This window comes from Passer montanus, unplaced genomic scaffold (genome assembly GCF_014805655.1).
Source record: "Passer montanus isolate IOZ18808 unplaced genomic scaffold, ASM1480565v1 scaffold148, whole genome shotgun sequence".
Classification (NCBI taxonomy): Eukaryota; Metazoa; Chordata; class Aves; order Passeriformes; family Passeridae; genus Passer; species Passer montanus.
In genome coordinates, this window is record NW_024361829.1 from 76879 (window position 1) to 93539 (window position 16661).

At 43.0% G+C, this 16661-nt stretch overlaps 1 protein-coding gene across 8 annotated transcripts in view; it reads right to left on the minus strand.

Moving 5' to 3' along the window:
- TLK2 (tousled like kinase 2) overlaps nt 1–16655 on the minus strand; it is a 42901-nt gene extending 26246 nt beyond the window's left edge. For 2 of the 8 annotated variants that reach the window (XM_039701047.1, XM_039701044.1), the window contains exons 1-7: nt 16255–16315; nt 14342–14430; nt 12550–12615; nt 5956–6027; nt 3544–3613; nt 2475–2518; nt 1297–1392 (exon numbers count right to left, since the gene is read on the minus strand). In XM_039701047.1, the coding sequence (XP_039556981.1) occupies nt 1297–1392; nt 2475–2518; nt 3544–3613; nt 5956–6027; nt 12550–12615; nt 14342–14422 (429 nt within the window). In that variant the 5' untranslated portion in view covers nt 14423–14430; nt 16255–16315. Of the gene's footprint in view, nt 1–1296; nt 1393–2474; nt 2519–3543; nt 3614–5955; nt 6028–12549; nt 12616–14341; nt 14431–14821; nt 14840–16254 lie in introns of those variants that run through there. The other 6 variants (XM_039701045.1, XM_039701039.1, XM_039701040.1 and 3 more) reach the window with 6 other exon arrangements.
- Between the last annotated feature and the right edge of the window lie 6 nt (nt 16656–16661).

A 16661-nucleotide genomic window follows, 5' to 3' on the forward strand; every position in this document is an offset into this window, starting at 1 on the left:
CCTGTGTAAGGAGAGAGATAAACTGGCCTGGCTGAAACTGCGACGTCAATATTCATCAGAAACACTCTGTTCAACTTGTACCTACTCAACATATACAAGCATAGAAGAAGAAAACCAAAGGAAGAATCCACTTGTTCCATTGTGGATTAGATAATCTGCCTGAATAAAGAATTGTCCCTAATCCCTCACACATCTGCAACATTCAGAGATGCTATTTCTTCATTAACTTCTCTTTAAAGAGATGTATTAGTGAATTGATACATGATAGCATGAAAGTCCATTCAATTAATAAGATACTTTTTAATGTTTCTAAAAATTAAAATATATCTAGAAGCATATGTGAAGCTCTCCCTACAAGCAGCATTACAAAGCTTCTGAAATTTATCAACACATGGAATTCTGAGCAGTGTTTAGTGTTGGGGTTTAGCTCAGTACACTCAGGAACTGCGCAAAAGTCTCTGCAGAATAATGTCATCAGTGAAGACTTTGCATTTGGCTTTGGGAATACCAACCTTTCCCACAATGTCTCCAGTCTTTTGTAACACTCAACAAATGTTGAAAATTTTTGAAGAGGAGTCCAGCCAATGATCAATACTAAAGCCCAGGTAACAGAGCCTCTGAATACTGCTTTGCTAGTTGCAACAAATTTTTTTAGCTGCTCTGTCCTAAAATGGTTTAAAAACACTTGTTACTTCTTCACATCCAGACCTCACAGAAATGCTGCAAGTAAAGTGAAATTACATGCCAAAAACCAGCACCAGCTGGGCATGTACACACATTTCTCTGGAAGCTTTTGCTAATGCCCCTTGCAAGTCATGTGCACACAAACAGAAGTAAAAGGCCTTCCCAAAACAATTATGGTGGGCACATTGTTCAAGATACCCAAGGGGTCCAATCAAGATCAGAATAGCCCTGACTAGTGCTGCACAAGCACACAACATAGTCCCAACTCCATGGAGAAGTTCATGTGCTAGAACAGAGTAAAAGGTAACTAACAGGTCAGTTCCACCTTTATTAAGGACCGGCATCCCTCTGTACTCCGACAGCATGTTAGAAACATTCATCCTGTACAATTTAGCTCAGACATTCATGACAGCTACGGCTGGAATAGCCGCTGTCCCAGGGTCCTAGACATGGCTTTGCTCTCAGAACCCAGTTTCACATTTTAAATGGAGAACAAGCCAAATCACTCACCAAGAGACACTTCCCTGTCCAGAACCTTGTATCACCTGTCTGAAGCATGGCCAACACGTTAACTGACAGCAGGCCACCAGCTGTGTCCCCAAGAACACTCACCGGCAAGGGGTTGGACAGGGAATGCTGTGGAGAGGATCTGGCGACGGGCGGCACGCTTCTACCGGGACTAGTTCCTGGGCCACTGCCCCCAGCAAACTGCGCACACAAACAGGTTTGATCATCAGGATTTCCACAGAGATACTACATTTAATCAAATTTAGCACAGACAGAAGAAACACATTCACCTTAAAATTGAAGCCGTATAGGCTTCAGGGAATAATTTACATAAACTGAACAAAAATTAAGAGGATAACCTTAACAGTTCACAGAGTTTTCAAAATAATGGAAGTACCCAAGACAAACACTTGAATTTGCACTGAGTATATTTTCCTTTATAACACAAAAATATATACACCTGCATGCTTGGCCATGATCACTTATTTACTCTCTGGTATTAGGAAGCCCATTCCCTATGAGGAGACGTGTCTGATATGCACCACAGGAGTGGTAGGGGATGTTCATCTCCACTGAAGCACCTGTGCCAGTTACTGTTAAGAGGCAGGACAGGTAAGGAGCTGGGAAACTGCTGCAGTTGGCACAGAAACCCCTACAGTGTAGTGCTCATAAAAAATTTTACCCGGGAAAGAAGTAAGCACTAATAAGCACTTAATTTCTGACTCCAAGTTACTTCATAAAATAAAGAACAAATTTGAAAGAAAAGATACAGCTCTGGATTGTGCAGACCTAGATAAACTTTAGATATTATACAGTGCAAAAAGAATACTGACTTTAGAATGTCCATCACTGTTTTGGGGAGGGGTTTGGCCCCTATAGCGCCAGCCTCCCATGGGAAATTTTTCTGAAGAGGGAACTCTGTAAACAACTTCCCACTCCAATCAGCAGGATTCTGCAGGTGGGCTCTTTTGCAACACTGGATCCTTATCAAAATTGTTTGCAAACCTAGAGATATCCTCAACTGAGATGCAGGTTCCAATGGAAATCAACCTCAAACCTATATTTAAGTGGAAAAAAATGCCGTATCAACTATTCAACTAAGAGTTAATTTAAAAATAAATTTCCTCATACCTTCTGCCTAATCAGAACTGAGCATATCAGGTTGACATCATCAATCCATGATCCCAATGACAGGTCAGTAACACATGTCACATCACAAATTTCTATCCACAGATTTTGCAAAATGTGAATTAAGACAGATTTGTCAATGAAAAGATTCTTACCTCAAAATAATCACTAATTTTATGTCCTCTAGGAGTGCCTTTCCCTAAAAAGGAAAGCAAAGGATTAAAATAAGAGTTGTACTTTAAAGAAGTTACCATGTCATCCTAAATCTCCTCCAACGTCTTGACACTCCTTTTCTTGTTCAGTGCAACACCTATCACAACAAAGCTTCCACACGACAAAAGCCCACCCCAGGGTTACAGTCCTTGTGCTGTTTTTGGGAGGCTCTACAGTTGACAATTCAATTAACTCTCAATTCCAAACATGTCAGATCCAATCAAACAGCATTTGCACTTGCTGAAGTACTTAGAAAACACTAAAGGTCTTGACTGTTGCATAGGTTCTCCAAAATGTCCTTCAAGATAAGGAGAGAGCAAAGGGTACTTTTACTCCTCCGCCTTCAGCTAAATTACTGCATATTAGATCTCTCACAAGCATTCCTGTAAGAGTTTGAGAGATAATTAGCAGTGGTTTAACATCAGCTCATTAAAACCTAGTCCTTTTTTCTTACTATCACATTATCAAAGCAGTTCTGTCAACACAATTCTCATTACTTTCTTGTTGAAGAATGAAAGAACTCAAAATCCGCCCCTCTTCCCATTTGCTAGAAAATGTGAGCTTGGATTGAACACATCAGGTTTTCCGCTCAGGACAGCACTGCCTGCTTGGGCACAGCTTGTTCCTGATTTGTTGTGGTGAGAACTTGCTCCAACAAGGCAGGCACGCGCCTTGGAAAGTAATGAAGAGAGTACAGGCTGTATTCTGAAGTCTGGTTGCTGTATATGTAGCGACACAGGACCAAAACAAGACTTCAGAGCAGAATACAAAACCTCTGGGCAGCCTGTCCCATAAAAATGCAAGAGTTTGTGCAAATAAGCCAAGTATTTTCCTGCCAATAAAGGTAACAAGGCTCCCAGAAGAGAATACACCATCATGGAGTAGTTTATAATAAGCTGCCTGACACACCCTTGAGAAGAGCCATTAGTTTCCTAGGACACTGCCTGTGCACATGGTGCCCAAGTTACAAAGCAAGCAGCAATCCTTTGGCAAGGTCGGAATATGGATTACCTTGACTGGTCTCGTAGGCTTCTGCTTTCCTCTTCCTATTCCGCTGGTCATTCTGCTTTTTCTCGGGAGTCTGTTAAACAATACTTCAAAATTAACGTTACTGCAGTTATTCCAAGATTTAAAGAAAATGTCCAAACACAATGACCTGTTCCATATCCCCAGTGGCCATTTCAATTCTCTGGTTGGTACTTAAAGAAACAACTCTCTCAAAGAGTTGCTACCTTCTCACAGATGTGCTGCAAGAGGGAGAGAATGTGGTTAACAAGGAGGTAATTTTTTCTATTTCAGCTGCTGCAAAGCCAGTGACCTTACAGCTCAAACATTTATAAAAACCTATGTAAACCCCTTCAAGGTGATCATAGTACTGGTACAAGGGGAATAATGATGAGAGGTTTAAGTACTGACATCCAAATCTGCAGTCCAATCACAGTCTCTTAAGCCAATTCACCTTGCCTGCAGGTAATATTTCTTCTCAAAGCCCACTGCAGATGGCTGCAAGAACTATCCCGGGACAGCAGGCAGGACAAAGTTGTTACAGATGCAGCAATTCACCAAGACTTCTGTTTGCCCCTCACCAGATGTCATTAAAGCCATGGGTCAGTTGCATGTGCCATTTCTGTGAGCACCCAGAGACCTGATGGGCAGCTGATCAGTGGATTTGTGCACAATCAATTTATTTATGCACAGGCACAACACAGAGCACAGCTGACAGGCCTGATGGCTCCAGAAGTGTCATGCCTATCTGTCTGTATGAGGCTAGCAAGCCTAAACATGAGAATGGAGGAGACCCTGGTGCTTTCCCCATCACCAGGGTCACATCTGTGGCCAAACCTGCTGAAGACATTGGGAAGCACTGAGGTTGCTGGAAAGAGATGTCTTGTCATTCCCATTACCCACTGTCATTTTAAAATTGCCCCAAATAATTCCCAAGCTGTATGTTCTCCAATCACTGCAGCCACCACTGAACTATAGCCTGGAGGCAGGGAGAAAAATGCTGTGCAAAACACAGCTCTGGAGGAGGGAAAGCCACGGTCAGAGAGTCGGTGGTGAACGTAAGTTTCATGCTCCTTGGAAACCCAAATCTCAAGCACCCTCTTTAAAGATCTCTACCAAAAGACTTACACATGCTGAGCACAGAAATCGATCTCCCTCCTTTAGTAGGATAAAAAGGACAAAGTTGAATCGAAACCTGGCTGTGTGTTCCCAGTGGGTGCTGGACATCTACAGCCCCATGTTACCACCTGGGCACTCACAGACAGAGTATTGTTTTGGTAAGAGGATGGAGGGGATGTTAAGACAAAAGTGGTTATTGTGTCTGAAAGGTACTTTTTTAGAATGAGGGGACTGGAAACTCCAAAACTAACTAGAGACTTGCTGCTCCAGCCCCTCTATGTATAAAAGTCAGAGACATTGTCTCCTCAGTGTAGTAAAGAGCAGCTCCTGAACAGCGTTGGCGTGACTGTAACACCACAGGCTCCATTACAGCCTCCATGGAGCTGTGAGCATATTAATGAGAATCAGTTTAAGTTGTTTTTCCATTCAAGTACTTACATAACAAATGACACACAACATTATCTGTTACAGACTGAAAAAGCAAGGAATGGGAGATTCGAGTACATCACCTTGGTCAATTCATATCTCTCCACAGAAGTTCATTAAGAAGAAAAACAAAAGAATGAATACTCAGATTTTCACTATTATCTACACTTACTTTATGGAGTTTAAGATATTGCATTCCCAAAAGCCCCTCATACTAGTACGCCATACAACAGAGGGAAATATGACCCAAAACTTACCTGGTAACTATGGGGGAAGTTCATAAGAAATACATAAGAAAACGCACTTAAATTTGAGGTTTTGGTTTACTAACATAGAATTTTAGAATAAAATTAGATTTAGATTTTAGAATAAAAATCCAACTACAATTTATTTTGCTGCTTTAATGAGTATTTTGAAATTGTTAATCCTGAAGAAGTGAGACTAACCATGGACAAAGCATCAATTTTCACCTCCCCACGCTTCTACAGAGTAAACTACAAAATGCTCTGCCTTGTACAGGCTTAGGCAAACTCACATTTTTTGACAGATATGGCAAACTTTCCCATTAATGCTCTCTGGCTCTTTATGCACACCCAAAAATGTATCCCAATGAGCTGAAAACAGTTTCTCAAGCCGAGCCTTTATGAATGCTGTGTTTGGGATTAGGTAAAACCTTCCTGGAATGGTGGGAAGTTTTGAGGAGGAGCTTCACAGAGTAGTTGAAAGCCTGCAGGGTCAAGCTAAATACTTCCCTGGTCCATTTCACTCTCCAAACTAAGATGACTGTCACTGACTCTCACAATTTCTTCCATGCTTTGAGATGGATCATGTTCACCTTAAACCCAGCTACCCCAAGCAGCTGTGCCTGCTTACCTCCAATTCTTTATCACTCAGAGAGCCCACGCTGCACAAGCTCTGGTTGGAAGACTCACTATTTAACGGACCCTGGTGAAAAGCAAGCAAAGACTGTTAGAAACAACTTCCCTACAACGCAGACCCATCCTAAAAAAACATTCAATCTCTGGACTAACTACAGTTACAGCAGCACCATGGGTCAAACTCCCAGACAGGGGATGGGGCACTAAGAGGCTTCAGAAGCCATCTACAGCAGGACAGCTGGATTGTTCAACAATTTTTTCTCAGGATAATGATCCAGCCTTTGCTGTATTTCTGCATCAGTTCATTTCCTAACTGGTCCATTTACCCACATCCACAAAACAGCCAAGGTGGTATTTACAGAAGCCTAAGGCTTGAGGAAGAAAACCTAATTTGTTGAGTAGCAGGAGTTCCAAGCTCAACTCTCCAGGCAAGCATTTAGACACATCCTCATCTGGCAAGCCAGCTACTACTGTTATCAGATGCTGGCCATGTCATTGATTTAAATGTGTCATTTTATGCTTTTTTCAACACTAGGAAAGTAAACAAATGAAACTTGTGTGAAGAGCAGTACAACTGGTACCCATAATACAACCTTTCCCACTTGGCTATTTTATGGACCCATGTGTCACCTGCCCACAGAGCAGCTGCTCCCACTAGGCCAAAGCAGAAACTCAAGAGCCTAGAAAAGATTTACCAAAATTGTAACCAGGTACCTCAAAAGTCTGCCACATCTTTGCGGGCTCTGCTGGATATACATCTGCATTTTTACATATCCAAGTAATTTGAAAATTATTTAAGCTCTCTAATAAAACTGGTTTTAAAAGGAAAAAGTGAATCATGCAAAGTCACTGTGTTTTATCCTGACACAAAAGTATCCTCCTACAGATCTAACTTAAGAAATTAAGACAAATTTGACAAAGATGTAAAAACAAGACTCACAATTAATGATGGAATGTATTAACAGGAAGAATGACATGATAAAGCCTGTTCTCCATTAATAACTTGCAAGCATCTTTTCCCAAGATGCATTGTATTTCAGCATTTTCAACTTTGCAGTAACACTTCCCACCAATCAATCTTTCCTCAAAGCAAAGCCACTTCTCACTATACACTTGAGCAGAAGACTCAAGTGGTGGAGCAGGGGAGAACACCACAGAGAAATCCCACACTAGGTAATTTTTGAATAGATCAGTTCTCTCTCCCCTGTTTAAGGGACAAACACCACTATCAAATTGTGACATAACCTAGCTATTACTAACCCAAATTCCTAAGCAGGCATGTGCTGAAAGTAAAAGTTTACCTTCTGTGTTCCCTGTGAGTATTAAATATCAAATTCAGCTCTCGTAAACCAACATGCTCAGTTGCTTAAAAAAAAAGAAAAAAAAAAGGAAGAAAGGAAGAAAACCCAACAGCTGAATAGCTCAAGAAGCTGAACATTTAGGATTCCCTTAAGGAAAAATTACAGGTTTACATTCTTTAAGCCACACTATTATCCCTTCAAGGGATCACACAAACAGCTCAGGACCAGAAAAAATGTTTCACCTCATCTCTTCAGCAGTAGTTTCTTTTAAGCAAAGCAACAAGCTCCTTACCACCCAAAGTGATGGCTCACAAATGTTATAGGTACGACTCTTGGTTATTCCAGGAATTTACTCATGGGCCAACAAGACTTAACAGAAGTGCCAACACTAATCTTAGCCACATCCACATGAAAGTCTCACTGCTAAAAAAATTGTAAAATCTTATGGCAAGTCGCAACAGAAAGTGAATCCTTTCACCCATGAAAAAAACTTGTTTATAAACTGCTCAAATGCTGCTCTCCAAAATCTTTCCATTCTCTCAGGAACTCAACCTCAACAGCATATCCGAGGCATCAATCAACCTGCTGTGCCAGGTGAGAACTTTTGAGATACAGGAGCATCTCTCCAAATGAGTGTTTGCTGGGCTCACACTGGGGTTCTGACATGATAAAGATGAAAGTGAAAGTTGTTTCCACATTTGCTTAAATTTCGCTGCCTCCATTTTGCAGATGGATAGCAAATGACAGGAGCAGCTGTTTCAAAAACACCACATTTGAACTTTCCACGAACATTATGATTGAAGGGGAATGTCAGTGGCTCACACAAGACCATTCCTCTGCAAGGTTCCTGTATTCTGGGATCATCTGGAAAATAAACTGATGGGGCCACTTCTAGCTAGAAATGATACTAACATTTTTTTCAGAATTACAAGTTTATACTGTCCAGTACAATAAATCCACTCAGTTTGCACCTGAATGTAAAGTTCTGGGATGCAAGAAGCTGGAAAAATGCCTAATACAAAATCCACAATGTTTTTCTTTCTTTCAGTACTACAAATACCTGCACTGACTATCCTGTGTGGGAAATTTTTAGCCCCACCAGCTAGAATCAAAACCATGTCTCACATCAATAAAAGAGGAGTTCGATGCTGCTCAGATTCTTGACCAGAAAAAGCCCTTTTCTTCTTTTCGTTATTTTAAACCTTACTCTAGAACCTACACTGATGATGTGGTAAAATTCAACTCAGTGCAGTATTAGAAAGGGTGAAAAGGAACCAACTTCTTCATTCCGGAACTGGAACAGAACAGCTTGTCATTGTCTACAGGTATCCAGCAATTTCACTGTCACATGTATTGATTTGTGAACAAATGCATAATTAATTCTTTGTAGACATGTTCTGACCCATGCAATGGATCAAATGCATCATTTTCCCTTTTGCTTGCTTATATCTAAGAGGACCTTCCATCAACACTTTTCTTACTCTAAAGGTTAAGACCCTTACAGACAAGAGCAGAACTTGGCAAAAAGTCTTGTTTTGAAGCATTTTGGCTATGGAAACCCAAACTGTTCACTAGAATGTGCTGTACTCAAAGCAACAAAGATGCAATACCTAGGATGTTTCAGGAACATGACCTCATGCTCAGCTGCACCTCTTCTCATGTAGTATGTCAAGAGAAAGGAAAAGCACATTTTCCTGATTATCCAGATAACATGGGGTTATGTGTGAAATTAGGTATCAACTGCTTATAGCAACAAGTTTAGGTATGGATGTGAGAAACCACATATCCAAGCATGTCCCTTCAGCTAACAGTCAGTTAATGTGTCTATAAAAAATGTTTCAAATTTATATTTTATCATTTAACTCAGCAACTGACTTGGAATAAATGTTCAGTACTTAATTTAGCATACCATTTTTAAGTGGACATGACACAAAAGGAATTAAAGGAATGAACGTGAATTTTGGAAAAAAACCCTGAAGTAAGCAAAGAACATTAACGTGAGTATATTGCCAGGGAACTAGCAAGGTAGTATTAGTGCATAATAAACATGCAATAGTTTATACAGATAAGGCTTATGAATTTTATTCCAGAGTTATCTGATTTTTCCAGCATATACCACTTTGGATAATACTGCACCTTCTCTGCTCTCACTTCCAGCCCACTCATCCACTGTGCCCTGTCAAGGCACTTGGTGATGGGGCTCAGCAACAATTCAAAATACGTGGGTCATCTGAAACAAGCTAATAGTTCCTATAGTGTTTACCCAAATGACAAGCACAAGAACAGCACACACTTCCTCCTCCACAAGGAATTTCTCTCAAAGATAAGCTGGCATGCTTTTTTTCCCTTGTGATTCACCTATCAACCGCTGCTTCGAAGTCTGTGACCTACCTATGCACAATAAAGCCTCCATGTTGAGAATTGGATGCAACAGCAGCAGGCACTTTGAAGACTCCTACTCAAGAGGCAAGAATCTAAAATCTGGCCACTCACAGGAGCTGGTTAGTCATTTCTCCCTTTGCCAGAGCCCCTGGAAAGCCCACAGTGAGGCTTCAACCGCTGAGAGTTCTAAAGAAACAATTTATCCTGTTAATAGCTCCCACCAGATACTCTAGAACAACACCAAGCTGACTCAGCCCCTCTTACCATTTCCTACCTCCCATGACTTGTGCATTTCCACAGCCTCCCCAAGTTCCCAGAAATGATCCATCACTCCACAACTCAAGCTGGGCAGTCTCCATTTTGTGCTCTCCAATTCCTCATACTGAAAGGGAGCACTAGGAATTCCAGCTGCCTAGCCAGAGTCTCCAACACAGGCTTACAGCAACATGCACAGCAAAATTCTCTTGCTGTCTAAATGAAGGAGACATGGAGATAGACATGCTTCATTACCTCAAGCCAGGATAACCCAAGTTCCTCTGAATTCTGCAGCAGATCAATGGATTTCAAAGGCAAAGAGTCAATCTTTCATTCCACTAAAGGTTAGTGCTGACTCCACACAGGTTTACACCAAAGTGAAATGGTCAAATGGTTTCACAGTTACTCTAGTCTAGTGCTACTATGTCAGGTTTAAGTTACATATTTCAAGCATCACTTAATTATGAGAATTACAACCTACTTCTTCACTGGACTTTTCAAAAATCTCAGTATTACTGCTGATAATGAAATCCCTGAATCACTGAGGTCTTTTTGCCATGAGAAGCTGATCTACTCCCAGATGTTCACAGGTAACCCCCACTCTATCAGATGGGCAAGCAGATTTGCATCAGGATTTGCTTGGTTTCCATTATGCTTTGAGAGTTCCCTCTGACTGGAAATACAGTATTTTTATTTTACTGATGGCAAACTGGACAGAAGGGTCATGTGACTCATCCTAACCCTCAGCTCAGGAGCAGAAATAGGGCTGAGATCTGACAACTATTTCTGGGCTCTAGCAGCCAGACAATACATTTGAAGTAATGTTGCACACAGAAGCATCCAAACAATTTTCAAGTATCTGGCATAAAGTCCTGACACATTCTGTGGTAGCTTCAAAATTCAATTCTAAGTTTTAAAACTCTTATTTACTGGTTCTTCTCATGGCCTATGACACCTGTTGGGGACCACCACTGTGCAGCACCACTTCCCTTCAAGTAAGACATGATTATCCTCAAACACGAATTCTCAACATGGCAACCTTGCTGCTAAAACTATTGCTGAGTATATCACAGAACTGGAGTTGCTGAAGTAATAAAGACTTCAAAAGTTTCAGAGAATAAGTAAAAACTAAACTAATACAAGCAAATACTGATCTTTATGAACAATTCTTTGGCAGCATATATCCTGCATCATTACCTCAAAGCAGGAGGCAAGGGAGCACTAGCTACCAAGACTTTTTAAATTCTGACAGTCAAATGGATCTACTAGATTCCTACAGCCCAGCTACACCCCTTAGAAGTACTTCAGCCATTTTCGTTTAACAATAAAAGTGGCACAGAGAGCTTGCTTCAGAGATCTTCTGAAAACCAAACCGTAGAAGATACATGTGCTGCTGTGAGGACCCACCCTGGTTAAGCTGAGACAGGCTGTGTACAAACCAGGTTAACCCACCACAATTACTTACTCAAATTCTTATCCAGGAAAAGTCTTTGGAAATTACACAAATCCCTTCAAGTTAACTCGCTCGATATCTTAAAGGCAGCACCCAAATAAGAGGAAAGGAGGCAGAAGATGAGAACAGACTAAATTAAACAATACTATCTAGAGAAACAGCTCACATTTTGTCTCCTGGGCCTCCTGACCCAAGGAAGATGTCTAGTCAGCATAATGCCTCATGGGAATACACTTAGGTTTTCCCAGTACGTAAATATAAACAGGAGCTAAATAAGCAGGAACAGTCAATGTCAGTGTCACGTGTTAATTCAGGGACTTGCTCTGGGAATTTGGGGAAGAATGGCACTTCACCATATGGCAAGAATAGACCTCTAAAGCATCACCAGCTTTATGAAGCTATCTAGTGACATGGGTGAAGCACAGGAGTATAACAGTTGCCTAGAAACATTCCTTGCTCATAAATTTGATTCAATGAATTAACTCCAAGCTTCTAGTGAAATACATTCTTCAGATACTAAGAAACTTCATCACAGACCTGCAACAGAATTTTGAGGCTTCTGGAGCTGCAAGTGACCTTGGTCATTGGGTTGTGCCTTCAGCTACCACAGGAGGTGACAAACACACAGCTGTTTCCAAAACAGTTCAGGATTTCTGTCCTCTACTGTTGTTACTGGAAAGCTCTTCCAAAATCCCATGACTCTGAAGACTAGAAGCTTTTTTCTTGTTTCCAGCCTGAAAACTTGTTCTAGATCAGCTTGCTCTCATTCGTACTTCCAAACACTTACAGCTGCTCTTTAACAACACAGAGGGCTTGAAACTAAAGTTGTATTAAGGTATAAACAAATGCTTTTGTTTTATACAGGTGCAAAATATACCCTGTGCTTCTAAACATTAAAGTAAGAATCCGTACACAGCAAGATACACCCAGGGGGAGGAAGGCAGGAAGCTCAATACAACTGCCTGCTGCCTTCACCCAATCACATCTGAGATGACATTTCTTCCTTTTATGCAATAAACAGCACCAGATACCTTCCATCCCAGGAGGATGGGCCAGGCCCTGTCCCACTAGATGGCACTCACTTACTCCACAGTTCTTTCCTTAAACATTTCATTAGAGCCAGCTAAAAATCTTAGCTGAATCACACAAAACCGTATCACAGCTTTCCCAATATATTCCCTTTAAGACAGTGACCTACCAATGCCAGTGCGGAGCATGACGGACGGAGGCTTGGGGGGGTAGGGAGGGAATTTGAAGCACCAACCTGGGAGGGAATGTAGTAGCTGAAATTAATATTGCAACCAAGATTTGCTGCAAAATAGTAGTCATGCTAATTTATATCAATGGTTGGCTGATCTATCGCAAATTACCAAGAATGCAAGTAAATAAATAAATATATTGTTTGCAGTAAGTGTAATACACTTTAACAGTTTACTGGCTAGTACAACATAAAACCACATAACAGGTAAAAATACAACTCAGTAACAGAACAGCTTTGCTCAAAGTGACGCCTGCAACAAATGAGGCTTTTTTTCCCTGGATTGCTTTAAAAACGAGTTCTCAGTATTCACCCCTACTGAAAAGGGCATGTACTTTCTGCTCCAAACATATTGGAAACATAATTAAGATTTGCATTCCTGTATCTCTCAAAGGTTATTCCTTTAAAAGGAAGAGTTCCTAACATTCTTTGTGAAAGCTGAGTACATTGGCACTGCTTTAAAGCTATACCAGTGTCTAATGGTTTTAGCTGTTCCAGTAAGATGTTTGGGTTTATCTGTGCTGGTACAGCTAAAGATTCTGAAGTGACAAAATGGGGGAAAAGAGGCAAGAAACAGGTGATAAAGTACATGAAAAGTTGTAATGTTGTATGAAACAAGATCATAAATGCCATCAACTTTCATGCAATAACAAGAACATATTAAAAGTCTTAAGAGTAGGGAAAAAGATAAAAAAGCCCCACACTCTTACTTCAGCAACTGAAATTGTTACCTCTTAACTTCTAGTGTTAATCTTTCTTACAGCTGAGCATTTGGCTTCCTTTCACTCTCTTCCCAGACCCAACTTTGTCTGAGAGGCAGAGCAGAAAGAAAAGTGAGAATTCAAACAATACTCTTTCAAGTTTTGAATCACTGTGTTTTTCTCAGAAATGCAGCATCTACAAGGTTTTATCTCAAAATAATTCTAAGTGGCTTTAGAAAATCACCTAATGATGTGTTGCTTTACCTTCATGTTCAAAATTCAGTATCTCCCTCAAAAATTAACTCATTATCCCTGACCTAGTTTAAAATGAGTTCTGTCACCATTCATTGCTCAGAAAGTCTGACATCAACACTACCAGCACCTTGAGAACTCACAGCTTAATGCCAGGACACCAAGCAATGACACAAGGTTGTTACTCAGGTGCCTTGCTTTAGATAAGGCCTGACCAAGTAGAAGCTGTACATGAGGATAAAGATGGGATTTTATTGGCAGGTTGTGGACCAGACACAGGAGAGCTGCCATGCAAACCCTTTTTTTGTGTGTTCCATGTGATGGGGTAGACAATTTTAGCTCCTGCACCCCAAAGAATAGGACTCAATGTTTCAGTCTGGTTATGTGTTGTATCCAACACACAACACTTGAAACTGTATCCCATCAGCAGCCAAATTCAGCTCTCAAAGGTATTCTTGGAGAAAGGAAGAGCCAGATGAGATTCCCACTTCTGCAAAGTTGTCATGGAGTTTTTTGGGCATATAAGCTGCCTTAAGATGGAACAATTCCTAAGAACTTAATTAGAGCCCAAAATTTTCTGTACAGCAAAACATCTGCTCAGAGATCCCATTTTCATTCCTCTCTAAGATACTTCACATGTTAAGAGTTCAAAACACAACGAGTGGCACAGAATTTGTTTGCAACGAAAAATTATCCATGTAAAAATTAAAAAGCCCAATCAAAGCACAAGGCAGGATGGCTAAGCAGTCACACCTGTCACCACAGGTACTCACACTCACCTTGGCAACCCCAACCCCGGTGAATCTGGCCTCCAGGAGCTCCTGCCTGCGTGGGTCCAGGCTATGCAATTCTTCCATCATTTCTGCTGCTATGGAAGAATAACACTCAGATTATGAAATGCAGGGAAAGGAGAGAGACATTTCATATTCTGTGCCACTGATGAGACTTAAAAGCGCCTGTTCTCCAGCACAACCGCGTAGACAGCATTTTCTTGCAAGAGAAATGCAAGATTACCACGTAGTAACAACATGACTTTGCCACCATATTATAGTATTTAAACCATAACCCTGCTGGAGTTTCCTCTCCTCTGTTGTACCAGCCATTTCAAGATCTCTAAATCCAAGAAACCAATTATGTCACATTCTCCCACTGGATGCTTTATTAAAACGAAAACATGGGACCAGAGTGTTATGACTAAAAGCTTCAGAGCTTTTCATCCGTGCTGCATGACTAGAAGAAAAAAAAGCAACATTCTTTACCCCATAATTTATTTTTGGCCAATCCTGGAAATACTCAAGCTCCACGAACTCCAGATTTCACTGATAACAGCTTTGCTTCTTCCAAGCACAGAATGGGATTATAAGAAGAAAATAACGCACGATTAAACCTTTTAATTTACAAGGCAAAGCATCAGATACTTCTAAAATAACAGCAGCTTTTATACCCTGGATGTATCTGGGGTACTTCTTGGCAACCCAACACTATGGATGCCTTATTTGAAGGGTCAAAAATCTATCCTGCATAACTGTGTAAACAGGTTAAAAATCAGAAAATACATAATTCAAATCCTGAACTGAGAAAAAATGGGACAAAATTCACTGTTCATTATAACCATGAATCACATCTTCCCAACTGCACCAATCAAGTTCATTTCCAGAAATGTCTGTTCCAGTTTCATTTTCTGGACTAAGGTAGGAAAAAAAAAAAAAAAGGCCAGAAACAGAAGATAAAGATTTGCTGTGTAAAGAGCATATGCGATGAGGAAAGTTCTTGAAGGGCAGCAAGTGCCCTCTAGAAGAAGCAGTGCACAATTGTTCCTTTTATGAACTGTCCATTTTGTCCCTGCCGCTTCCTCCAAACACTGCGGCTCCAAGTCACAGGGGCAAAGTGAATCCATCCGGAGGCATTCTCAACTGCTCTCCCAAATCAGTCCCAAGCTTCAAAAACCAATGGGATCCTAAACCTGGTTATTAAACCATATTTCTGCCACTGGCTCTAAAAGCCCAACAAAGCTCTCAGCCCAGTTTTCAAAACAGGAAATCTGAGCAGCGAGGAAAATGACAGACAAGCCGCAAACGCCAAGATGTTCAAGCGCTCCCAGGGCTCTCGTCCATCATGGGGCGACCATCCGCAGGGAATCGCATCCCCGCACCGTGATGCTGCTCTGGGGAAGGGGCTGACACAAGTTCCCCCCGCCGGGGGCTGCTCCGGGACCCGTTGCACCCCTCCACGCAGGGCTGGCAATCCCTCCTGTCCTCCTGGGAGGGGATTTCCAGCACCCCTCTCCTACCCACTCGGGACGCAGAGGCACCAGCCGCCAAGCGAGCAGCCTTGCCCCGCTACCAGCTGCTGCACCGCCTCGGCCTCTTCCTCCTCCCCTCCAGCACCGCCTCAACCCTCATCCCGAGGCTTCGCAGGCCATGCCCCTCTGCCGCCCCCGCGCTGCCCCCAGCTCTCACCCCCGCCCGCCAGGCCGCAGGGCCTGCACTGCTCCGTGCCCGGCGAGGGGCCCAGGCCGCGCTGCCGCCGCCCTGGGTCTCAGGCCGCGGCCCTGTCACCGTGACCCGAGCCGGCCCGCGCTGCCAGCCCCCACAACCGCCTTCCCCGTGGCCGCCCCCACCCACTCTCGGGCCGGGCGGGGACGAGGCGAGAGGTGTCCCCACGCTGCCCCCGCCGCCCCTGGGGGTCTCACCTGGCACTGCCGCTCCTGCCGCCGCCGCCCGGCCCAGCGCTCCCCGGGCACCGCGCGGATCCCGCCGCCGCCGGGGGCAGGAGCAGCAGCAGCAGCAGCAGGAGGAGGAGGAGGAGGGAGGGAAGGAACCTGCTGCAGCGGCGGCGGCAGCACAGGCGGGAGGAGGAGGCCGGGGGCGGCTCCGCGGCCTCCGCCGCGGGCACCGGGGCTGAGAAGGGCGGAGGGGAAGGGTGGCGGGGGGTGGAGAGGGAGAGCTCCGGGCTGGGGGTAGGCCGCGGATCCCCGGCCTCGCGTGAGGGGCCTGGCCGGGCCGGAGCGCGCGCGGGCCGGCGGCGGCAGGACAAAGGCCTCGCGGGAGCACCCGGCGGCCAGGTGGGGCAGGCGGGCGGGGCGGGGGGTGCACGGGG